General features: G+C 41.6%; 1 protein-coding gene across 6 annotated transcripts in view; it reads left to right on the top strand.

The window, feature by feature from the left end:
• The window catches only part of ATL2 (atlastin GTPase 2), a 40,545-nt gene extending 20,830 nt beyond the window's left edge, over positions 1-19,715 (top strand). For 2 of the 6 annotated variants that reach the window (XM_039381409.1, XM_039381411.1), the window contains exons 3-14: positions 1,643-1,777; positions 3,439-3,543; positions 4,656-4,706; positions 6,740-6,796; positions 7,811-7,903; positions 8,149-8,287; positions 9,126-9,253; positions 11,395-11,451; positions 12,670-12,741; positions 15,275-15,706; positions 17,128-17,142; positions 17,762-19,715. In XM_039381409.1, coding sequence (XP_039237343.1) covers positions 1,643-1,777; positions 3,439-3,543; positions 4,656-4,706; positions 6,740-6,796; positions 7,811-7,903; positions 8,149-8,287; positions 9,126-9,253; positions 11,395-11,451; positions 12,670-12,741; positions 15,275-15,706; positions 17,128-17,142; positions 17,762-17,881 — 1,404 coding nt within the window. In that variant the 3' untranslated portion in view covers positions 17,882-19,715. Of the gene's footprint in view, positions 1-1,642; positions 1,778-3,438; positions 3,544-4,655; positions 4,707-6,739; positions 6,797-7,810; positions 7,904-8,148; positions 8,288-9,125; positions 9,254-11,394; positions 11,452-12,669; positions 12,742-15,274; positions 15,707-17,127; positions 17,143-17,241 lie in introns of all 6 variants that reach the window. The other 4 variants (XM_039381405.1, XM_039381404.1, XM_027709872.2 and 1 more) reach the window with 4 other exon arrangements.
• The last annotated feature ends 295 nt before the right edge of the window (positions 19,716-20,010 follow it).

Here is a 20,010-nt window from a genome sequence, read left to right as displayed (position 1 = left end):
ACCCTGGAGTGTCCTGAAGCACAAACAGGCCTGGAGCTTTGATTTCTAGAATGGTCTATGGAAGCATAAGCATCATCTGGGATAAAAACTCCAGGGGAAAGCTTTTCAGGTTTTGCTTAGTCTCTCTGGTAGAAGTGTCCTGTCAAAATAAACAAAAGGAAAAAAATGCATAATCAACCAACCCTAAATTCAAACAACCTACCTGTAAAGACCTGTAGATCTCTTTACTTGGATATCTGTGTTCATTTTCCGAATTTTTATCTGTTTGTCTCACATTTGATCCAAATAGCAGAGTTGAGTGGGGCACTGTTAGCATTTGGGAGAGTGCTGCTGCAGAGTTGTTTGATTGCCTGCGTGCTGTTAGACATAAGGAAAGTGTGCAGGTGTTTTTTCCATCCCCTTTAGAAATAAGCACTTTCACTTGGATGTTTAAAGTATTTTTATTCCTTACGCACCCTGGGTACTCACGCTGTTTTCTGAAATGTGAAGAAATATCTTGAACTGTTTTCTGAAAACTGCCAGTGCAGAGTCAGCTATGTAGAGCCCATAGCCTAGTGAATTGAGAAGTTTCCACCTTGACCTTCTCAGTGGACACTTTCCTGGCTAGTAATCTACTCTGGACAGTTTGAGGCAAATTCATTAAATGTCTCTTTCTGTGCTGTGTTCCAGCCTGTGAAAGAAAGGTTTTTCTGTAACTTCCCTCATCAGTTAAACTGTTGTGTGCCTGCCACTTCTTTTGTGTAGGATTTCAGTGTATATAAACCTATCACAGTGAAACTTCCTCAGGGTGCTGCTCATGCTCCTTCCTTTCTTGCCCAGTACATTAACTACATTTTTGAGTTAAACGCGCTCATATAATGGCTGGATTCTTCTGTGTGAGCCACTGCTCTGTGTTGCCTGTCCTTGAAGACCTCATTACAATTCCCTCAGCCAGGAATGTTAACTGCCAACTGTACTCGACTATTTCACAAACTGGGCAACGTCCCAATAAAATTTTAATATGGACGGGTTGATTGACGTGTATCCAACTCTTAACCTGACCTTTTCTCTCGAATCCTAATCACTTAGGGGAAACTATTTTGTAACTGTGATAAGTCTAGATGGTAGATCTTCTGATCCTTGCCTGTTCTCTGTATCTTCTGTAGGATGGCATTGGGAGTCTTGTACTGGCTTTTGTTAGTTCAGGGACTCAAATGTTTAGCCAGCTGTTTGTGAGGGGGAAGGGAGAGGATTAAGTCAAGATCAGGGGTTCTGTCCCTTGTAGAGGTTTAGCTGTTCCTCTAGTTAAAATACATGCTACTGTGTTTGTCTTCTCAACTGTAAAAGAAGAGCATGAGTGGAATTGATGGACAAAACTGAGCTGTTCTTCATAGCTCTGAGTGCTTGAGACTCAAACTGTGCACATATGCTCTTCAGTGACTGAGAAGTTGTGCAGCCACTGAAATGCAATAGTCTCACTTTGTGGATGATCCTTGAAACACAGCAGAGTATCTTTGTGTTTTAATATTTGTGCAGTGTTGTCAACTGCAATGGCTCTGAGGAAAATATAAGAACAATGTGGAAGTCTGGTAAAACATAGCATGTTAAAAAAAATAAAAATCTCCTCCTTGGTTTTACATAAGCTTTTCCTTTTGTTTTGTAGACTTCTCCTTGCTGGATAGGTGGAAACAATGAGCCATTGACTGGGTTTACATGGAGAGGTGGATGTGAACGGGAAACCACTGGCATTCAGATTTGGAGTGAAGTGTTTGTAATTGATAAACCTAATGGAACAAAGGTAGGTGCTTGACTTACCTTGATTTACTCATGGTCTTCTTTGGAGGTGGTGTGGGGTTTTTGTTTTCATTTAATTGTGGTTTTGTTGTGGGTTTTTTGTTTTTGTTTTTTTTTTAAACAAAACAGAGGCTGTGGCCCATCCTGGGAAGTGTCTCTGGCCAAGTTCAGCAGGGCTCTGAGCAACCTGGTCTAGTAGAAGGTGTCCCTGACCATGGCAGGGGGGTTGGAAATAGATGATCTTAAAGATCCCTTCCAACCTAAACCATTTTTATGATTCTGTGACTTAAGTAGGTGTATGTAATAGGTTTCATGATGGCCGTGCAAAGATGGTTGCTTTCCTTTGCATTGAGAAGCTTCATAACATATTTGGAATCAATGTAAGGATCAGTGGAAGGATGGAGACTGATTATTACAACTCAGCAGAAAAATTCAACAATAGTCTCATTCTGAGCATACTTTGTTTTGGCAAACATCCAGGCTGATGGGTGGGTCATCCCATGAATGTTGTAAAACTTTAATGGTTATAAATATCATATACAGACAAATGCTGTGGTGAAAACAGGTCTGTAACAAACACTGGTTTTTGAGGGGTGAAAATATGTTCTGTCTTGTAGCTGTTGTTCTAGTGAAATGTAAGGCATGGCTGTAAGCACTGGAAACAGCCCCAGTGTCTGGAGGCTGGTCCTTCTATATAGTTTTAACAAGCAGTCTGTAAAAAAGGACTAAGTCTAACAGTGGGGAAAAAAGGCACTAACCCAATTCTAGTCAAAGCTGGTGTGTCTTTTTTAACTCTTAAGTCAGTTTAACTACAAAGTTTGATCGGAGGTGTTAATGCAGAAACAAAGTGTAAATGTTAATATATACTTCATAGTACTGGTAGTGATTTGGAGCTGTTCATGTTCTCAGCTGTCAGTTCTAGGTTATTTAAATTTCATACCCTTTGCTTTTGCAAAGGAAACATCTGATGCCCAATTAATATGGGACATGGATCTTAAAAATAGTGGCTTAGTGGTGTGCAGGAAGTTTTAACAAATTTCACAGCTAACCAAACATTTCTCTGGCTAAAACCCAGTTGTGTTGTGAGGATCTCCTTGTGCTCCAGGAACAAATCACTCACTTGTTCTTGCTTATCAGTCATCTCTAACTGAAAGAAGGGAATTGTAATAGATCCCAAAGATGGGAGTTGGACTGATTACTTTTTTTTTCACTCACTTCATTCCTTGTCATTCCAGCAGACAGTCAACATCATCTTATTTTCTTCTGAAAATAATTATTTTAAGAATGTATTTTTTTTTTTAAAGTAAACGTCTCACTCTTTGCTCTGATGAACTATGATAGATTTGCAGCTGAGACTGAAGTTCTTCCAGTGAATGAGAGCTGTCAGTTCCACTGCACTGTCCCCCACTGGGCCAAGGGAGGCTATTTCTGTAGGAGAAGGTAACTAGGCAAGGCCAGGGACTTAAGGCTGAGGACATGGCCCTCTGGCTGCTGCTTACTCAGCTGTAGGCATGTGTGTCATGTGTGCAGGAAGCTGACTGAGGTTTAGTAAGTAGGTGCAGGGGCAGAGGCTTGCTCTACTTGAAACATAATTTATCACAGTGGCCTGGAGTATGAAAATGTTAATGGTTTGGTTAACTATTGCTGTTCTTTAAAACTCTCTAGGTTGCTGTACTACTCATGGATACCCAAGGTGCCTTTGATAGCCAATCCACTATCAAAGACTGTGCAACGGTTTTTGCTCTGAGCACCATGACAAGTTCTGTCCAGGTGAGAATATCTGTGCTGGAAAATAATGGCAGTGACAGGAATCCTCTGTCCTGAACAGGCAACGAATATCTCTCAAGCCACACCTAGAAAGTTCACCTTCCTCCAACTGTGATTTAAAATTTCATTCTTTGTCTTATTTTCAGTGTAGTACATAAACTACATAAGTTTCTCAGTGGAATCAAGGTTATCCAAGGCCAAGCTGAGTTAGATTGCTGACAGAACTGGGAAATCCCTTCCCCCTCAAAAGATGTCAAAGTAGCAACTGCTTGTGTACAGATGTGTTACAGAATCTTTTTTAAGACTTTAGATACAGTTTGGGGTGACGTTATACTGTGATCAGCTAAACTTACAATTGCTTCTACTGTTAAAGCATCAATTAAAAATCTGACAATTCTCTTGTGTTATGCTCAAAGCTACTTTTAAGCTTGTGCCTTAAATGTGCCAAAAGCGAACAGGTTTTTGAGGGGTGACCTTCTTCAGACATGCTACAACATAAAACGAACAGGAGTATGTAGAACACTACTTCTGTCCTGTGGATTGTTTGTTTGGTTGGTTTGTTCCTGTGGTTAGGATAAGTTTTGGGTTGTTGATGCATCTTTTTGTTTATTGCTGTTCGTTATTTGTGCTATTGAAACAGTTATGAATCTCCCTGGATGAAACCAGATTTCTCTGGCAAGATTTGAAAGCAAAAAAGCCTGGTGAATTGACTACCTGGTTATTTCTGTGTCAGAGATACAGCTGCTGGATCACTGAATCCTAGAGCACTTAGGCTTGAGGATGGCTAACAGGCCTTCTTAATTCTCTTGTCTCACCTGTGTGGTGATTGACTGAAGCATTCTTCCTTGATTTGCTTGATGGTTTGCTTCCTTGGAAAGAAATGGTTCTAGAAGGATTGGGGTGGTCATCAGTGGTTTTGTTGCTAGTACTTTGAATAAGGAGGTGACTTTTGTTTGAGATGTGTTCTATGACACCTTTCTAGTTGCTGACCTTTGGGTAGTTAGACTTTTCTGTGTGCCTGGGGGGCAAAAATACTCAAGACACGCAAAAGAAACTATATGAATGTAAAATAATGGTTCCATGTTACACTGTAATTCTCTGACTGTCTCTTGCAGGTATATAACTTGTCTCAGAATATTCAGGAAGATGACCTTCAACATTTGCAGGTAAGAATATGCTGAACTTACATTGAGCTGCTCCTGAACTGAGAATCTTGGCATTGTTCTAGGAGTTACTTCTCATGTAACTGACTTGGGAGCTCTTGCTGCTTCATATAAAACACTGAAGCCAAAAGTAGTACTGTCTGTAAAAACAGTGTTTGCATCAACTTGTTGAAGCTTTGATGCTTCTGTGGGGCCAACACAGAGGTAAAATGGTACAGGCTTCTAATCTGGCTAATTCTTTTAAAGTTTGTTCCCTGTATTGCAAGTTCTGAAATTCCTGAAGGAATGAGAAAGGAAAATGATTTATGGAAGTGCTTTCCCCCTTTTCCCTATAATAGGAAAACTGATGGTATTTTGTAACCAGTTTCTAAAGAAATGTGGGAACTTGGGTCAGGGCAGAAAGAGTGTCTTCTACCCAGAAGCCATCTCTAGTTTTTCAGCTGAGAAATTTCTGCAGATTTTTATTTCTGCTAAGAAATAAAAGCAGGAAAGAGCTGTTCACTTTACATGTGCTTTTTATCCTCTAGTGGGACATTGTGGCCAAAGGTCTGGCTTCATGTGAGTGGTGCAAGAATCTTATCTTCTTAACTTAAAACCTGTAGCTTTAAAGACTAGCTTGTGTATTAACAAATGCCGAGACCATGACCTTGTCACAGCTTAAAACTCTTCTATGTGTCTTCAGTGCTACAAAAGACTGGCTGCCAATGCTGGAAGTAGAAGAGCACTAACTAAACATAATCTTGTGGTGCTGTTCTCGGTTAACACGGTTGTATCACTGGGCCAACACCCCTCACAGCCCTGAAAAACCCAACCAAGCACTGCAAACAAAAAAATCTGTAGATAATTAATTGAAAGCCAGGCTTTCCTTGTGACTTTGGTCCTTTAACAGCCTCAGTGGAATCTGAATAGAGCAATCCCTTTACTGGAGGGTGAGATGTGAGGGAAGGAAGAGAAAAAAAGGATGATAAATATAAGCAGTGGGTAGGGGACACCCATGCATTTAAAGTTGTGCTAGGAATCATGGTCTGAGGGAAGGAAATTCTGAGTTTCTGTTGCAACAGCAATTTATATAATTCTGAATTACTGTTAGTCTCCGACTGCCTTTTTCATGTAGCAGGGAAGGGAATGAGGTAAGAAGCCAGTCTCAGGGGCAGCTGACCACTTTACAGCTGCTTTTGCTCAGGGTGGACAAGGGCTTGGAAGTTGATTTGTATTAAATCAGTCTGTTAAATTCTCAAATGCTTTTATGATCAACAGAGGGGGAACCATCCCTTCAGCTGTGAAACTTATCTGAGATGTTCCAGGAGTTAGTTTTAAAGCAGAACAACAGCTGCCTAGTACTAGAGAATTCTGGTATGCTTCCTTCATCTTGACCTCCAAGGTCTGGCATGGATCAGCTCTGCTGAAACAGCCAGCACAGTCCATAATTCATGTTCTTGTGGGTTGTTTGGCCTGCTCAGTCCAGTGAAGAATGCTGCTGCTGGTGGTGTTAAAGATGGTGAAAGCAATGAGAGGAAGACAGCTGACACTTACCTTTATACTGAAGGGAAGGAACAATTATCAGTTAAGGTCATGGGCTGAAGCAGAGATCTGAGATCTGAGAAGCTGAACTTGGCTTGTATTTAAATGTCTGATACATTGACTCTAGCCAAGTTCCTGGGGATTTCCAGGAATAAATGTTTTGTGGGAAGTAAGGGGCAAATGTTAGACAGGCTTACCTCCTTGGCCTAGGAAACAAGTGTTGGAAGCTTGCTTGCTGAAAGATGCAACCAGCTTTCCTCTGAAAATAGCCCACAACCCACCCACTTAGAGCTGCAGTGTGTTGACAGTTATGGAATGGCACTGTGAAGCCAATGGAAATCATGTCTCCTACCTGATTTTTACTGAGGATTGGTATACTCATTATTGAGGTTTATTAGCCATTGTCAGTCCATAATAGGATTTAAGACTGAATGCTTTATTTTCTAGTGACATAATATTTTACGATAGGAAAATGTGTTTTATATGTGACACCCTTGCACTCTTTTTTCTCTCAGTTATTTACAGAATATGGAAGACTAGCTATGGAAGAAATTTACCAAAAGCCGTTTCAGGTAACTAACTCTATGTTAAATGGATCTTAAGCAGTTGGATGTGTGGAAAATGAGCTCAGGATAATTTATGGAGATAAATTAGTTGGGCTGAAGCTAGCCTGTTCTCTGCAAGACTGATTTTCCTTCACTATTGCCACATTGTTTGGCAAAAACACAATGGAAAAATGCTGAAGAGGATCAGATTTTGCATGAACATAGCTTTGTGCTTGAGTTATAAGGTGTAAAAGGAATCAAAGTGTCAAGTGCAGGTGTTAAGGAGAAAAATTTTGTGCTGCCTTCTTACTGATTACTCTGAGGTGTGATTGGTCTTTGCTGGTACCACGTGGCTCTGAAAAAAAGGTCTTGTGGCCTCTAGGAAATGGCACTGAGGAAAACCATGTTGCATGTCATTTGCTTGAAGCATTATTGGCTTCAGTGTTAAAAGTCTCAAAAGTGATTGTTTGCAAGGCCAGAGACAGGTTTGAGGCTGCTTCATGGAGCCAGTGACTGAGATCTCTTCCATCCTGAAGTGTCCTCCTCAACCTATAAGGGTCCAAGTCAATTACTGTTAGTGGTGAATTTTAGGACTCTTGTGTCTGCCAAGTGTGATGCTCTTGTGATTGTCCCAGACAAAGTGCGTTCTTTGTAAAGCCTCTTGTGGGATACAAGAGTGATGTGAAGGTTTGTTTTCTGTCTTCAGCTGCTGGGAGAGAGTACAGTGCAATCCTTGTGGAATAGCAAAAGGCAAACCTGTGAAACAGGGAAGCTATCTTTTTGAGACAATTGGGACTGGATTTGTGGGTTTCTTGTTTGGTTGGTGTTTTTTTAACAAGCAAAAGCTGGCACCACAGAACTACAAGGCTACTTCATTTAGAGCAGTAAAATACACAAAATCCCTTATTTATATAATATACTTACATGTAATGTACAATATGTTTAGAGCAGCCAAGTACACAAAATAATTACCTGTGTGATAGAGTTTTTGACCTTAGAAACGATGCAAGCCATTCACTGCTGTTGTTCTTCCTGTTACAGACATTAATGTTCTTAATTAGAGATTGGAGTTATCCTTATGAACATGCATATGGCTTGGAAGGAGGAAAAAAATTCCTAGAGAAAAGATTGCAGGTGAGTTGTCTCCAGTAGTTCTTGTCTGAACTTGCTATCAAGGTAATGATGCACGATGAGCTGGCTCACTGTGCTCATGAAATGCATTTGTGATGTTTCCATTTGTGTGCAAAGTTGACATTATTAGATTCAGGAATAAAAACTTACACTTTTATGCTTTTAACTGCTTTTAAGATGATATTGAGTCTTAATTGCAGTACTGTAAAACTGCTAGCAGTTCTTACTGCCTTTTTGTTTCCCTTCAGGTAAAGCAAAACCAACACGAAGAGCTACAGAATGTAAGGAAGCATATTCACTCCTGTTTCAGTAATCTTGGGTGTTTCCTGTTGCCCCACCCTGGTCTTAAAGTTGCAACAAATCCAAATTTTGATGGGAGATTGAATGGTAGGAAGCTTTTCATTTTGTGTTTCTTGATTCAGATCACTGAGTTTGTTTTCTTTTCTGATGGAAGTTAAACACTGTAATGGTTGGCTATTGAAATGCCTGCTTAGAAAAATACAAGGCTAAAAGGTGAAACTGCAGAACCTAGAAATATGCACTGTGTGTTCCTTTTAGTGGTTTAAAGATCAAGCAGTTAAGCAGGCAGAGGGAATGGATATCTTTGTGTCTAGCTGTTGATTGTAATCTGATAATTTGAGACATATTTCAAGGTCATTAAATAAAGGTTCCAAAGATAACCAAGGGCTCCAGGGGGAGAATTTGCAAAATTAAAGATTTTACTTTCCTGAAAGGCTTTTCTCTAAGAACTTGCTAAACCATAGGCGGGCTCTAGAATGACTAAAATAAAAGCTGTAGGATCCTGCAACTGCAGTAGGAGAGGCAGTCAGGATTCTTCCAGCTGATGCAGAGGGAATGTATCAGAACAGAGGGAATGTATCAGAACGGTAAAGGCTATGAAAGGAGTTGTGATGGTGGAGTGCCAGCCACTGCTGTGCTGAGGGGTTATTGTACAAGATGTTGGCATAATTGGGGAAATGCACTGTAAATATTACAAGGACAATGGAAGCTTGTTCTCTATCTGAAGTTAAGATTGGTAGATTAAGAGCAGGTGAACTTACTAAAGCTGTAGTATTTAAGTATTTAAGCCTTTAAATACCTTAAAAATGCAACTGAGGGTTGTGATGCTATGGATTTTGAAGGATCATGGGTTATCGTGTTCCTTTAGGAAATATAAGATTGAAAACTAACCACTTTTTTCCTGAAATTGATTGAATTTTACTAGATATAGATGAGGAATTTAAGAATGAACTGCGGAATCTGGTACCATTACTGCTTGCCCCTGAAAACTTGGTAGAAAAAGAGATTAGTGGATCCAAGGTCACCTGTAGAGATCTTGTAGAATACTTCAAGGTAAGCAAACTCATACTAATTATTTCTGTTAATAGCTTAAAAGACAGTATTCTAATTTTAGGCCATGTTGTTCCCAGAGAAGATATGATATCTAGGCTGACACTTGCTGATCAGCTCACTTTTATTTTCATTTCATTATTCTGAATTTCCAGAACTGGCACACTACTTCCTAACAGAATAGCTTTTAGGAAGCTACTATTGGCAGAATTGTGGGTTGGTGTTTCTTTTTCTTCTCTCTTTGTAAATAGGCTGAAGTACTTCAAGCTTTATTAGATATTTTTTACTACTTCGAAATCGTAGTTTGTCTGGATATGTTGCTTGCTTGCTTTTTTTTAATATATTAGAGTAGATCTGATGTAGCTTTATAGGTAGAAAATCAGCTCCTAAACTGCTGGGTACGCAGTGATAATTTCAGATACTCCTCTCTGGATTTTTAACGTGCAAAGAAGGTGCTTTATAGACACTTGCGTGTGCAGCACCACTGCTCTGAAATATTTGTGTGTGATACTTACAGCTGTTAGTCTTGAGCTTTTTTTGTATCATGGTGACACCAGCAGAAATGTGATAACGTAATCCGTGCATCACCAGGAATTAGTCTGGGGTGTGTGGCCTTTTTTGAATTGGAATAACTTAGACAGTTGGCTTGGTAAGAATGAGTGCCACTGTCTCCTGAAGACATGAATTTTGCATTGCTGCTTGTGAGCATGTGTGTTCAAGGTAAAACAGTTAAGCTGATGCTAAGAAACGAGCTATACAAGGAAGAAATCTGAGGCTAGAGTTCTTTTAACTTCACTTGTTAAATGAAGCAACTTGTTTAAAGGAAAGGCATGATATGGGATGTAGAAATGGTGGCTGTTCTGACAAGCATAAAGTTAACACTGGAGCTCAGAGTTTCAGTCTCTCTATTTACGTGGTTGCATGCTGCTTTTTGCTCCAATTTCTTCTCTAGTAGGACCTGATCATTACGGTGCAGGGAGTGCGCATTCAGCAGCAGTTTAGAAAGGATGCATCCTAAAAACTGAGTGTAAAACCTCTATTGAAAAGCTGCCTGATTCACATCCTGTATCCAGTCTGGGAGCAGTCCTGTGGTGTGCTGCAGAAATGCCATGCTTATGTAACTAAAGAGGGCTGCTCCCTTGGGACTGTGCATCTGAAGCTGAGGTTGTGAAGCCTGAGTTGGAGACTGTAGGGCTTTTACTAGGAGGAGATAGCTACAGAAGCAAGGAGGGTGTCAAGGGAACGGAGTCCTGTATAACTCTATATGTTTTTATAGGTTGTTCTACAACCTCGAGCACTGAGTACGTAGGGACCCTGATAACCTTGTTCTCTCCTCCTTTATAGCAGAAGATCCTCAGGCCAGAGGCTGTTAGACAAGCCAGAGGGTAAAACAATAATAGCATGAGGAAGAGTAATGGCCCAACCTCTGAGGGGCTGAGTGGCCTTGTTGGTGTAACTTGCACAGCTTGTCCAGAGCACTGAAATGGCCACTGCTGCCTGCTGTGCCCCACTTACCTCTCCCCAAAAGCTGTGCCATGGGCCACCTTGTGGGCTGGAGTAGACAGTCCAGCCCTCTGAAAGCCTGGGAAAAGAAAGGACATCTGAGGATGGGTAGGGTGCGGCACAGGGGTAGGCTGCCTGCTTAGCTTCTGGAAGTATTTTGGTAGCTCAGCTCTGTCTGCATTAAGTGCTTTGATCTGCTTTTTTGCCTCCCACACTTCAATAGAGCAAGGCATATGGGGGAATACAAGTATTGGTTCTCCCAGGACTGGGCAGAGCTCTTGCCAGAAAGGCTGTGTGAGATAGTCATCTCCACTCTTTTGTTATGGATGAAGATTCCCTGCTTAGCAAAGACCTTCTTATGTATTTGAGGAAGCAGAAACCTGCTGTCAAGCCTGTCACTTCTTGAGACAGTGGCTGTGTCTCCTCAAGTTTCTCTGGTGCCCTGCTGGGAACCAGTCTCGTGCGCAGGAAAGTAAAGGGGAAAAAATGCTAGACTTACTAAGAAATTTACATAATTTAACATTTAGCATTATTACAAAGAAATAATCTGAGCTCTGTCCCTGTATCGTCCCTCATTTCTCATTTTCCTTAACCATAAATGTTTAGAAAAAGAAACTTTTTTTTTTTTTTGTCCCTATCAGGCTTACATTAAAATCTATCAAGGAGAGGAGCTACCTCATCCGAAATCTATGCTACAGGTATTTTATTTTTCTTTCAAATAATCTGATTAGATGATGTGTACTTTGTAAGTTCTTTGCAACTGAAGTTCATGACTGCTGCAGATCCGAAGCTCCCACACACAGCTGTAGTTGTTGAAGTTCTTTGAGAGCCATCTGAACTGTAATGCTTGAGTACACATTTGTGTCTTCCCTCTGTTTTGTCAGGCAAATGGAGCAGGGGTCTATCTGGTTGGCTGGGGGTTTTAGCTGCTTTGGTTTCTAAGCCCAAGTTTCCTGTGACTTGCTGTTTTGTTGGTATCTTTCATGCTGTATTCAGAGGGCATTTAGCATCAGATGAAGCAAATGAAGTGGAGAAGGCTTTATAGTAATGTAGCTATGGCCACTGTCTCACAGTGTTGGACCACTCTGTGTTGGGTTTGTTAGATTGGATGACTGCATTGAGGCTCCTTTTCTGAGTTGATCCAAAGAGGATGTAATCATCTTTAAAGCAATCTGAAAACAAAATGATTGTATAAAGCTCTGTTTTGAACCCTTGAATTGTTTGGGATGAAGAGCTTTCACCGAAGAGTGGGCTTTATGGTCAGTTTTAACCATTTTGTGTTTGTAAGACTGGGGTTGTTGGGGTTTTTTTAAGCTTCCTGTGTCACTTCACTAAGACCTGACCGTTCTGGGTGTTTTCTTGTCCTTCAAGGAACAAAATCTTTAGACTTTTTGGGGAGTTCAGAAAACTCATCACAATGAAACAAAGGCTACTATTATTTTCTGTACTTATCATGCCATAAATGTATCTGGGACATACAGAGGATAACATCTTGCAGCATTAACTGCAGTAATTGTTCCTGACATGACACAGGTTGAAAATAAGCCTGAAATTCTAACAAAATTGACATTTACAGTTGACACCAGAACCGTACCTATATAATGCAGAAATAATACCACCTTCCTTCTTTCCTCACAGGTTAACATGTGACCCTTACGTGCTTATTAACAATAGAGCATTCAGAAGAGATTGTTCATGATGAAAAACCTGTACAAGCAAATTGGGGTTGGTTTGCAGGTGTACTAGAAAGCTGAAGAAAACATCCTCCTAGGCAGTAATATGTTTTGATGTATATTGCCACTTATTTTAGTGTGGCCTTTTCCTGGCCATCAGAAGCTCTGGAGGTTGGGCAGGGGTATGTTGACATTGTAACTGCCTGGCCATGGTGTGATGACACAGTGCTCGATGTTTTCCAGGCAACGGCTGAGGCGAACAATCTTGCTGCTGTGGCAGGAGCGAAAGACTTGTACAGTAAAGGCATGGAGCAGGTATGGGGACACAACCTTTTCTAAACACCTACATGCAAATACAGGCCTTCGGTTTTCGTGTTGCGCTCTGGTTGTGAGCACGTTAACTGAGGAGAGAAGCTCAGGGCTCGTGTGTTTTCTGCACTCTGCTCTGAGTGCGATCTCTCAGGCTGGGGAGGTGTGGGAATGGATGTATTTCCTAAATACCACCTGTTAGTTGCCTCTACAGCTCTTGACAGGCATCTTAAAATCCTGTGGCATGCAGTGGGCAAGCAGGTGAGGAGATATTTGTTGGGGCAGAGTTGCACAATGGTAGAATTGTACTTCTGTAACGCTTCTGAATTGTGGTCATTCATTAGCTGTAAAACGCAAGGGTTAATATGATTCTGAAGTTTTAAAAAAACCCTTGAAATACAAGAATTAGTTTGAAAAACATGTAAATGTAATTTCCTACTTGTTTCTGCTCTTGAAGATGGTGACTGTACTATTCTAAGCTGAATGACTGGATGGATTTCATTCTTCAGTATAGCATTATGCAAGGTTTTATCATAGGAAATTCTGAAAACAATTACATATCTTGCGAAGGTTAACAGGACTGTGCTTATTGTGAAACTACAACCAGAAAAAAACAGTATATGTGATAACGTGCTACAAACATAGCTCCCCATTAACTAGGTTAATTCTGGCCTTAATTACTCAAGTAGGTTTCCATTTTGAAATTAGAGTAAGACCTAATGCTACTGGCAGACAAGCCAATTCCAGTTGTTAGCAGGCAGTTTTGAGAACATTCTTCTGGTTTAGAGAGACTCCTTTGTTTCCATTTTGGAAAGTGTCTTGATATAGTAATTGTGTTGTTTATAATAAATGTCGAGTCTGCCTTCCTGCCTTGAATCTCAGTGGTTGTTGAGATACTGTAGTTGTAAGGTTTCTTACTTGGAGCAGGGAACAAACAGGAACAGATGTTCTTTTAAACAGACTTTGTTTCCATAGTAATGTTCCCCAGTACTGTATATTTTTATACCACCATAGAGATATGCACAAATGTCTGGAATCATTTTTCATCCAGATGTCTCATATGATGTTCTTAACGTGACACAGCTCTGAAACTTCTATTTTTAAGAACAGAAGTGGGAACTCTTTGGATTTAAGACTTGATTATGTAAAGATAGTTCTTATTGAAGCTTCTGAGTTGTCCTCATGAACCAAAGCCCTCCTTTGCTGAGTGTGCATAACCAAAATACTGTTCCCCTAATGGCCTGAAATGTAAGGAACAACAGGTGCAGTGACACGGTGTAAGGAAACAGTGACAGTTATTTGTGTGGTGCCCTCTTGACCCCTCAGCAGCTTGTGGTGTTTAACACACTCTGGGCAATGTGAAAAGACTGTTTTGAAGAATGAGACTAGTGGCCATTTTCCAGAGAGTTTTTTTCTTGGATGTGGAGGACTTCAATATGGGAAAGATCAGAGAAGTGCTTGTTAAACTTGAGCAAAGGGCAGAGTGGAGGCGTCAGGGTCTCGACAGTGATGTTCGCCTTGAAGGAGCTTGTCAGTGAAGCCGTGCATCTAATGAGGTAGAGAGTGGATGCTGTACTCTGAGAAAGTGATCTTGTGTATACTGCTGAAAGGATAGCAGCAGGAGAAAGTTAAAGTTGTTGCTGCACTCAGGACACGAGATGACAAGCAGTACTTTGAGGCAGGAAGGGGAAGGCTGTTGTTTGACATTATGTGGAAAGAATTACCAGTTCTTAGACACAGTCTAACTGTGAGGGTCTGGAGGAGCTGGAGCTGATCTGCCATATGTGTGTCCGATGGCCTGGGTAAACGGAGTATAAGTCCTTGGGGTCTAACCATTTTCATACCCGTGCTGATTCAGGGAGAGGAAGATGGTGGTGTCCACATCACATATCCATTTGAGTCCCTGGTCTTGTCCCCTAAGCAGGATGTACTTGCACAAGTTGATCAGAATCAAGCAGAGAGGACAACCTAGGGAAGAATAGGCTAGTGATGGCAGCAGCTAATTCTTGTTAATTTGTATCCCCTGCTAAGTTCCTTGGAGCCTACTAGTGGCAGCAATAAACAGGAATACACTTGTTGAGTGGGCGGAATCTACCTGTTTGTCCGAGTTCTGCACTGACTCTCTCACTGAGATGGGTGACCAGGAGTAAAAAGATGGCTTGTGGCCTTCAGAGTAGTCCTAAACCTTCCTCAAGTCAAGTTTTCTCTGCCCCTTGGGGTTCCTTTATTTCACTTTTTCGTAGTGGGAATGTGCATGTGGCCGTTGTCCTATCCTTCTGGGCTTGGAACAGTGAAAGTATGAGTTCAGTCATGTGCTATAGCTCTATGTGTGGTTGAACAGGTAAGGTTCCTGCTGTGCTAGGGTGCAAAGTACCTTTAGCTGCTTCACTAGACAGGCTATGAGCTTACAGAGCCAAGAGAGCTGCTGGGGGCAGTCTGGTGCTGGCCTGGGAGAAGGGCAGAGAGAAGGGGAGCTTTGCTTTCTGTACAGCGGAAGATACCAAGGGTGTGATTCTCTGATCTCTGATTACTCCAACAGATTTGTGGGGGAGATAAGCCTTACATTGCCCCATCGGACCTCGAGCGGAAGCACCAGGATTTCAGAGAGACTGCTATCAGGCAGTTCCGCTCCGTGAAGAAGATGGGAGGGGAGGAGTTCTGTCGGCGCTACCAGGAACAACTTGAAGTGGAAATCGATGAGATCTATGCAAACTTTGTGAAGCACAACGATGGCAAAAACATCTTTTATGCTGCTCGTACCCCTGCCACTCTATTTGCAGTCATGTTTGCCATGTATATAATCTCAGGACTGACTGGGTTCCTCGGTATGAACTCCATAGCTACCCTGTGTAATCTCGTGCTGGGGATGGCTCTTATATCGTTTTGTACGTGGGCATACGTTAAGTACTCTGGGGAATTCAGAGAAATTGGAACAGCCATCGATCAGATTGCTGAAGCTATATGGGAACAGGTTGGTATCTGTTTTTATTGCAAAATCTTCCTTTCTTGAGCAGACATACCAAACAGTTTCTGTTTAGTGCTGTGAGTAAAAAGCTGGTCTAGGCCTAATGGAGAATGCTAGTGCTGCCAAAAGGGAATTCTGCTCGGAAGTGTGACTGCTCTCTTCAGGAGGAGATGCCGCACACAAACAATGTTAAACAAGGTTAGGATCTTATAAAAGAAGTGTCACTTAAAGGCCTTAGTAGGTGCTTGGATGGTAGAGTGGAGGGACTCTTCCTTGTTACTTTTTCAGAGCAAGGAATTCTGTTTTTAAAGGTATAGATAAACTATAGATGTGGTGGATAAAATATCTCAGATGGTGCAAGAAATGGGAAAGGCAAAACACTGCCCTCCTCACCTGATGTGATGCTGAAGGGCTGACTAGTCCTTGGAGAGAAGTGGCTGGGTGATGACTCGCAGCAGCTGCCGCAAGGGGGCTACAGCAGGTGTCTTCCTTCAGGAAGATTTGTGTTGTCTGTGACAACTTCAGTGGGTGCAACTGCTGATCGCAAGCAATGCCTAACAGACAAAGTCCTGAAAGAAAAGACATGAGTCTAATAGCACCAGAGCTGGAGCAGAAAACTTTCTACACTGAGATTTTACTGCCTGAATTCATTTGACACAGCTGTGCCACTAAGGCCAATGTAGAGAATTCCTGTCCAACTCTTGTAAGTAGTTTCTGGAGCATTTCGACTAGCTGTGTCCAGTGCCAGTAGAAGGGAAACACTTTGGTGCTGTTACTAGAAATAAAGGCCTCACTGAGCTTATCTGGGATGACATTTGAGTGTGTCCTATGAGGCATGAGCAAATAACTAACTGGAGCCTTCTGTACAGATGCTTCTACAGCTGAAAAATTCCCGTGTTCAAGGTTGATCCTAGGCAGTGCTATGCTAGACCTGTCTGAGCAACCCAGTGGGGTTCCCAGTAAGGTTGTGAGTTACACTGCAGCAGAAAAAGTGTATCTTTAATAGTGGGAGGGAACTGAGCATCAGGGTACAAAACCTTGAGCGACACCCCTAAGTAGTGATTAAAATTGAGGCTCTCCAGTACTACTGTAGCTCCTTGCTTTGGAGCTTGGGGCTGGTGTCAGTTTTATGTGTAATACTTGCTGAGTGCAGCTGCTGCTGCAGGTTACCCAGAGCACATAAGGCTTGATTTGACTGTTACCTTCCCTGGAAGGGGGAAGACTTGGCTTATGCTGACAGGAGCTTGCTATTTGTGGTCTGGAGGAAGGTGATCTCTAAAAGAGCTCGCTGGTGTTGCTGTTACAGCTGCACATCGCCAACAATATGTAAAGCACTGCAGGTCCTGCCTAAGTCGCTCTGATTAGATACCATGTTCTTGCTATTGATTTTTCTGAATCTCTGCTTTTCTTTTCCCTCCTTGCTTCAGAGGAATCCCAGGAAGGTGAGCAGTTACTGGCAATCAGGTTTTTTTTCTGAACTTGATTGACTTTCTGCTGTGTTTTAAGAGCCATTTTTCCTAACAGCTGAATTCGTGTTTTAGGTGTTTTCCAAACTCTTTGAAGTCCTTAGACGCCGAACGATTCGTCGTGCTCTTACATCAGTGCCGCGACAGCGACTCTCATCCAACAATAACAAGAAGAAAAACTAGCCAGTATTTTTAACTTTCTTTCTGTATCTGAAGTGTTCACACTTACACATATAGGACAATAAGCTGGACCGTCTGGGCCGGTCTGCATAAATGCTGTAACCATACCAGACTGATGCTGCATATGGGGTATGGAATTGCACATCCATCTTCTAGGAACTGTAAAGTGGTTTGAATTCAGTGAAATACTGCTATGTAGGAGGGGTATCACTTGTGTCAGTAGCATGTGACTGCTTTAACCTCATTACTCTAGCAGCAAAACTCATTTCTCTTTCAGTTCATGCCACTTTGTGTCAGACTTCATCATTCTAAGTTTTCTCATTATTTCAAGTCTCATCTCTTTATATAGTTTTATATTTTCTTTTCCTTGGTTACCTCATTTTCTTGTTTCTTTTGCACATTTCTCATTCCACAGGTGTTGAAGCCCATGAGTGATAATTTGATGGAGGATCATATGAGACAGTCTGTAAAAAACTCTATCAAAGCAGGCCTGACCGAGCAGGTGGCTCACCATGCCAGACTAAAGACAGACTGACAGTTCGTCTCCTCTTCAACTCTACCCTCTCATCCTAGACATGCTTGCTGTACCATGAGAACTCAATAATAAAAAATAAATAAAAATAAACCAAAGTTTACAATCAACTGTAGAAGTAGTTTAGTGTGATTGGCTTCACAGATTGCTGCCATCACCAGGGAAGAGTAAGTTTGTCAGTGCTCAGCTTCTCAGACAAACTGGTGCCGTGGAGGCCGCCGGGGGTGGGAGGGAGGGTGTCAGTTTTACATATAGGCCCGGTGAACTGTGTATGTGTGTGTTTGGGGGTGAGGAAGAGCGGATCTTCCCCCAGTGTTTTGAGTCTACGCAGTCTCTGGCTTACAGGGGGAATCTGTCCTCTGCAGGAGCTGATTTCAGGGAAGTGTCGTGATCAGACCCACACAAGGTGTGCTCTCACCAAATGTACCCAGCTCTGCACCATCCCCTCGCCACCTCTGCAAGTGTTTCTGTGTATCCAGTCGGTGGAGCCATTAGAGCACCCACTACATTACAATACATATCTTGCTTTATTGCCTTTTATACCAGTGTTACACAGATGCATGTGTTGATTCCTCACGCTGCTGATGGCAGGATTGGTGTGTAAGGGAGGCAGTGGGTCAGAGCAGAGCATGACTTGCCTTGAACTCGCAGACCTGGTCCCGAGGGAGGTGCATATTGGAACTGAGCTGTCTTTTTCTGCAGTTTAGCCTTCATGTATATAATATTGCCATTAATTCTACTGGGGGAGAAATTCCATCCAAAAATGTTGCCTACAGCTACCAAGCAATGAGTTAGGATTGTCTGTACAGTGTGTTTAGTTTTTATTTTTTAAGAAATCACAGATAGGGCATGTATATGAAATATAAATATATAAATACAATTTTGTATCAAAGTTTTGTAGTTTATGGCAAAACCTGGTTCTGTGGTAGCTAAGTGCAGTTCCTGTAAAGGAATGTTTGTGGCTCATGTAAATGTGTGAATGCATCAACAATTTGAAGTTTTTTGATATATTTGTGATATTTACCTGCCTTGAGCACTGCAATCTCTCACCCCCTTGGGAAAATCAGTGGGAATGTTTGTTGTGAAACTCTTGTCTTCTGTTGCATTTTAAAGTTATTTCCTGTAATTTATTTTCAGTACATGATTAAAATCAGTTGTGTATATATGAAATGAAATCTGTGCTTATTTTTAAAAGATGTTCAAGTATGTATTCTACTACATAAACTATGTCAAATACTTATCCTGACAATTATATGAACAAATTGTCTGTTGTACTTCATAGCTTTCTATTGAAGCTGATGTTTCTCACATGCTTGTCTCTGGAAGATGACATCTGTCTAGATCATACCCCCTCCCTGCGTAGGAAACCTCCTGCTATTCTAAAGCACGCTTGACTTGAGGAGTTGCTTGTCAGATTCTGCCCCCCAACAACTGTATCACTGAAATCTTGTTACTGGCTTTATTTTCATTCTTGGCTAAATCAGTATCAACTGTGTGGAGTGTAAAGGCAGCTAAATAATTAACTGCTGTAGTTTCAGCTGGAAATGGCTCTGTGCAATAGCTGGGATTTTTTGCATTCCTGAATGGTAACAATTTTCATCAACATTTGAGCTTCATCAGTCTCCTCTCTCTCGAGTGAGGGAAATCATCTGTCTAGGACTAAAGCAATTGCACTGTGACTTTTGCACTGCAAAGAACTGCTGGGGAGTGGTGGTTACCTGCCCTCTGGAGATGAGGGCTCAGCTCCAGGTGAAAGATGCTGAAGATGAGGTAGGAATGTCGCATTTTATGATACTTTCTTTCAAACTGTACAGATTAAATACTGTTATTCAAACAAGCCAATGCTTTGGTGATTAATGTCTTAGTCAAATGATTGAGTCACACAGGGGGCTTGGAGAGGCCGTGCTTGCCCTTGCTGCTTGTGTTCTCCAGGACGGTGCTCTTCAGATCTGAGGCTGTGCTCTGCCCTGCTTGCCCTGCAGGGATGGCAAAAGAACTTTCCGGAATATGGACAATAAGCTGGAAGGCTTTAGCTGCACTTTTTCTTTCTAGTAGAGAACTGAAACAGGGTATGTGGGGGGAGACTTCATGAACACTGTGCTAACAAGTTGCAGAATGAATTCAAAACACCC

The sequence above is a fragment of the Pipra filicauda genome, unplaced genomic scaffold (assembly GCF_003945595.2).
Source record: "Pipra filicauda isolate LSUMZ 115617 unplaced genomic scaffold, ASM394559v2 scaffold109_size3271384_pilon, whole genome shotgun sequence".
NCBI classification, from domain to species: domain Eukaryota; kingdom Metazoa; phylum Chordata; class Aves; order Passeriformes; family Pipridae; genus Pipra; species Pipra filicauda.
Note: the sequence above shows the minus strand (reverse complement) of the source record. Positions and strands in the feature narration are given on the sequence as shown.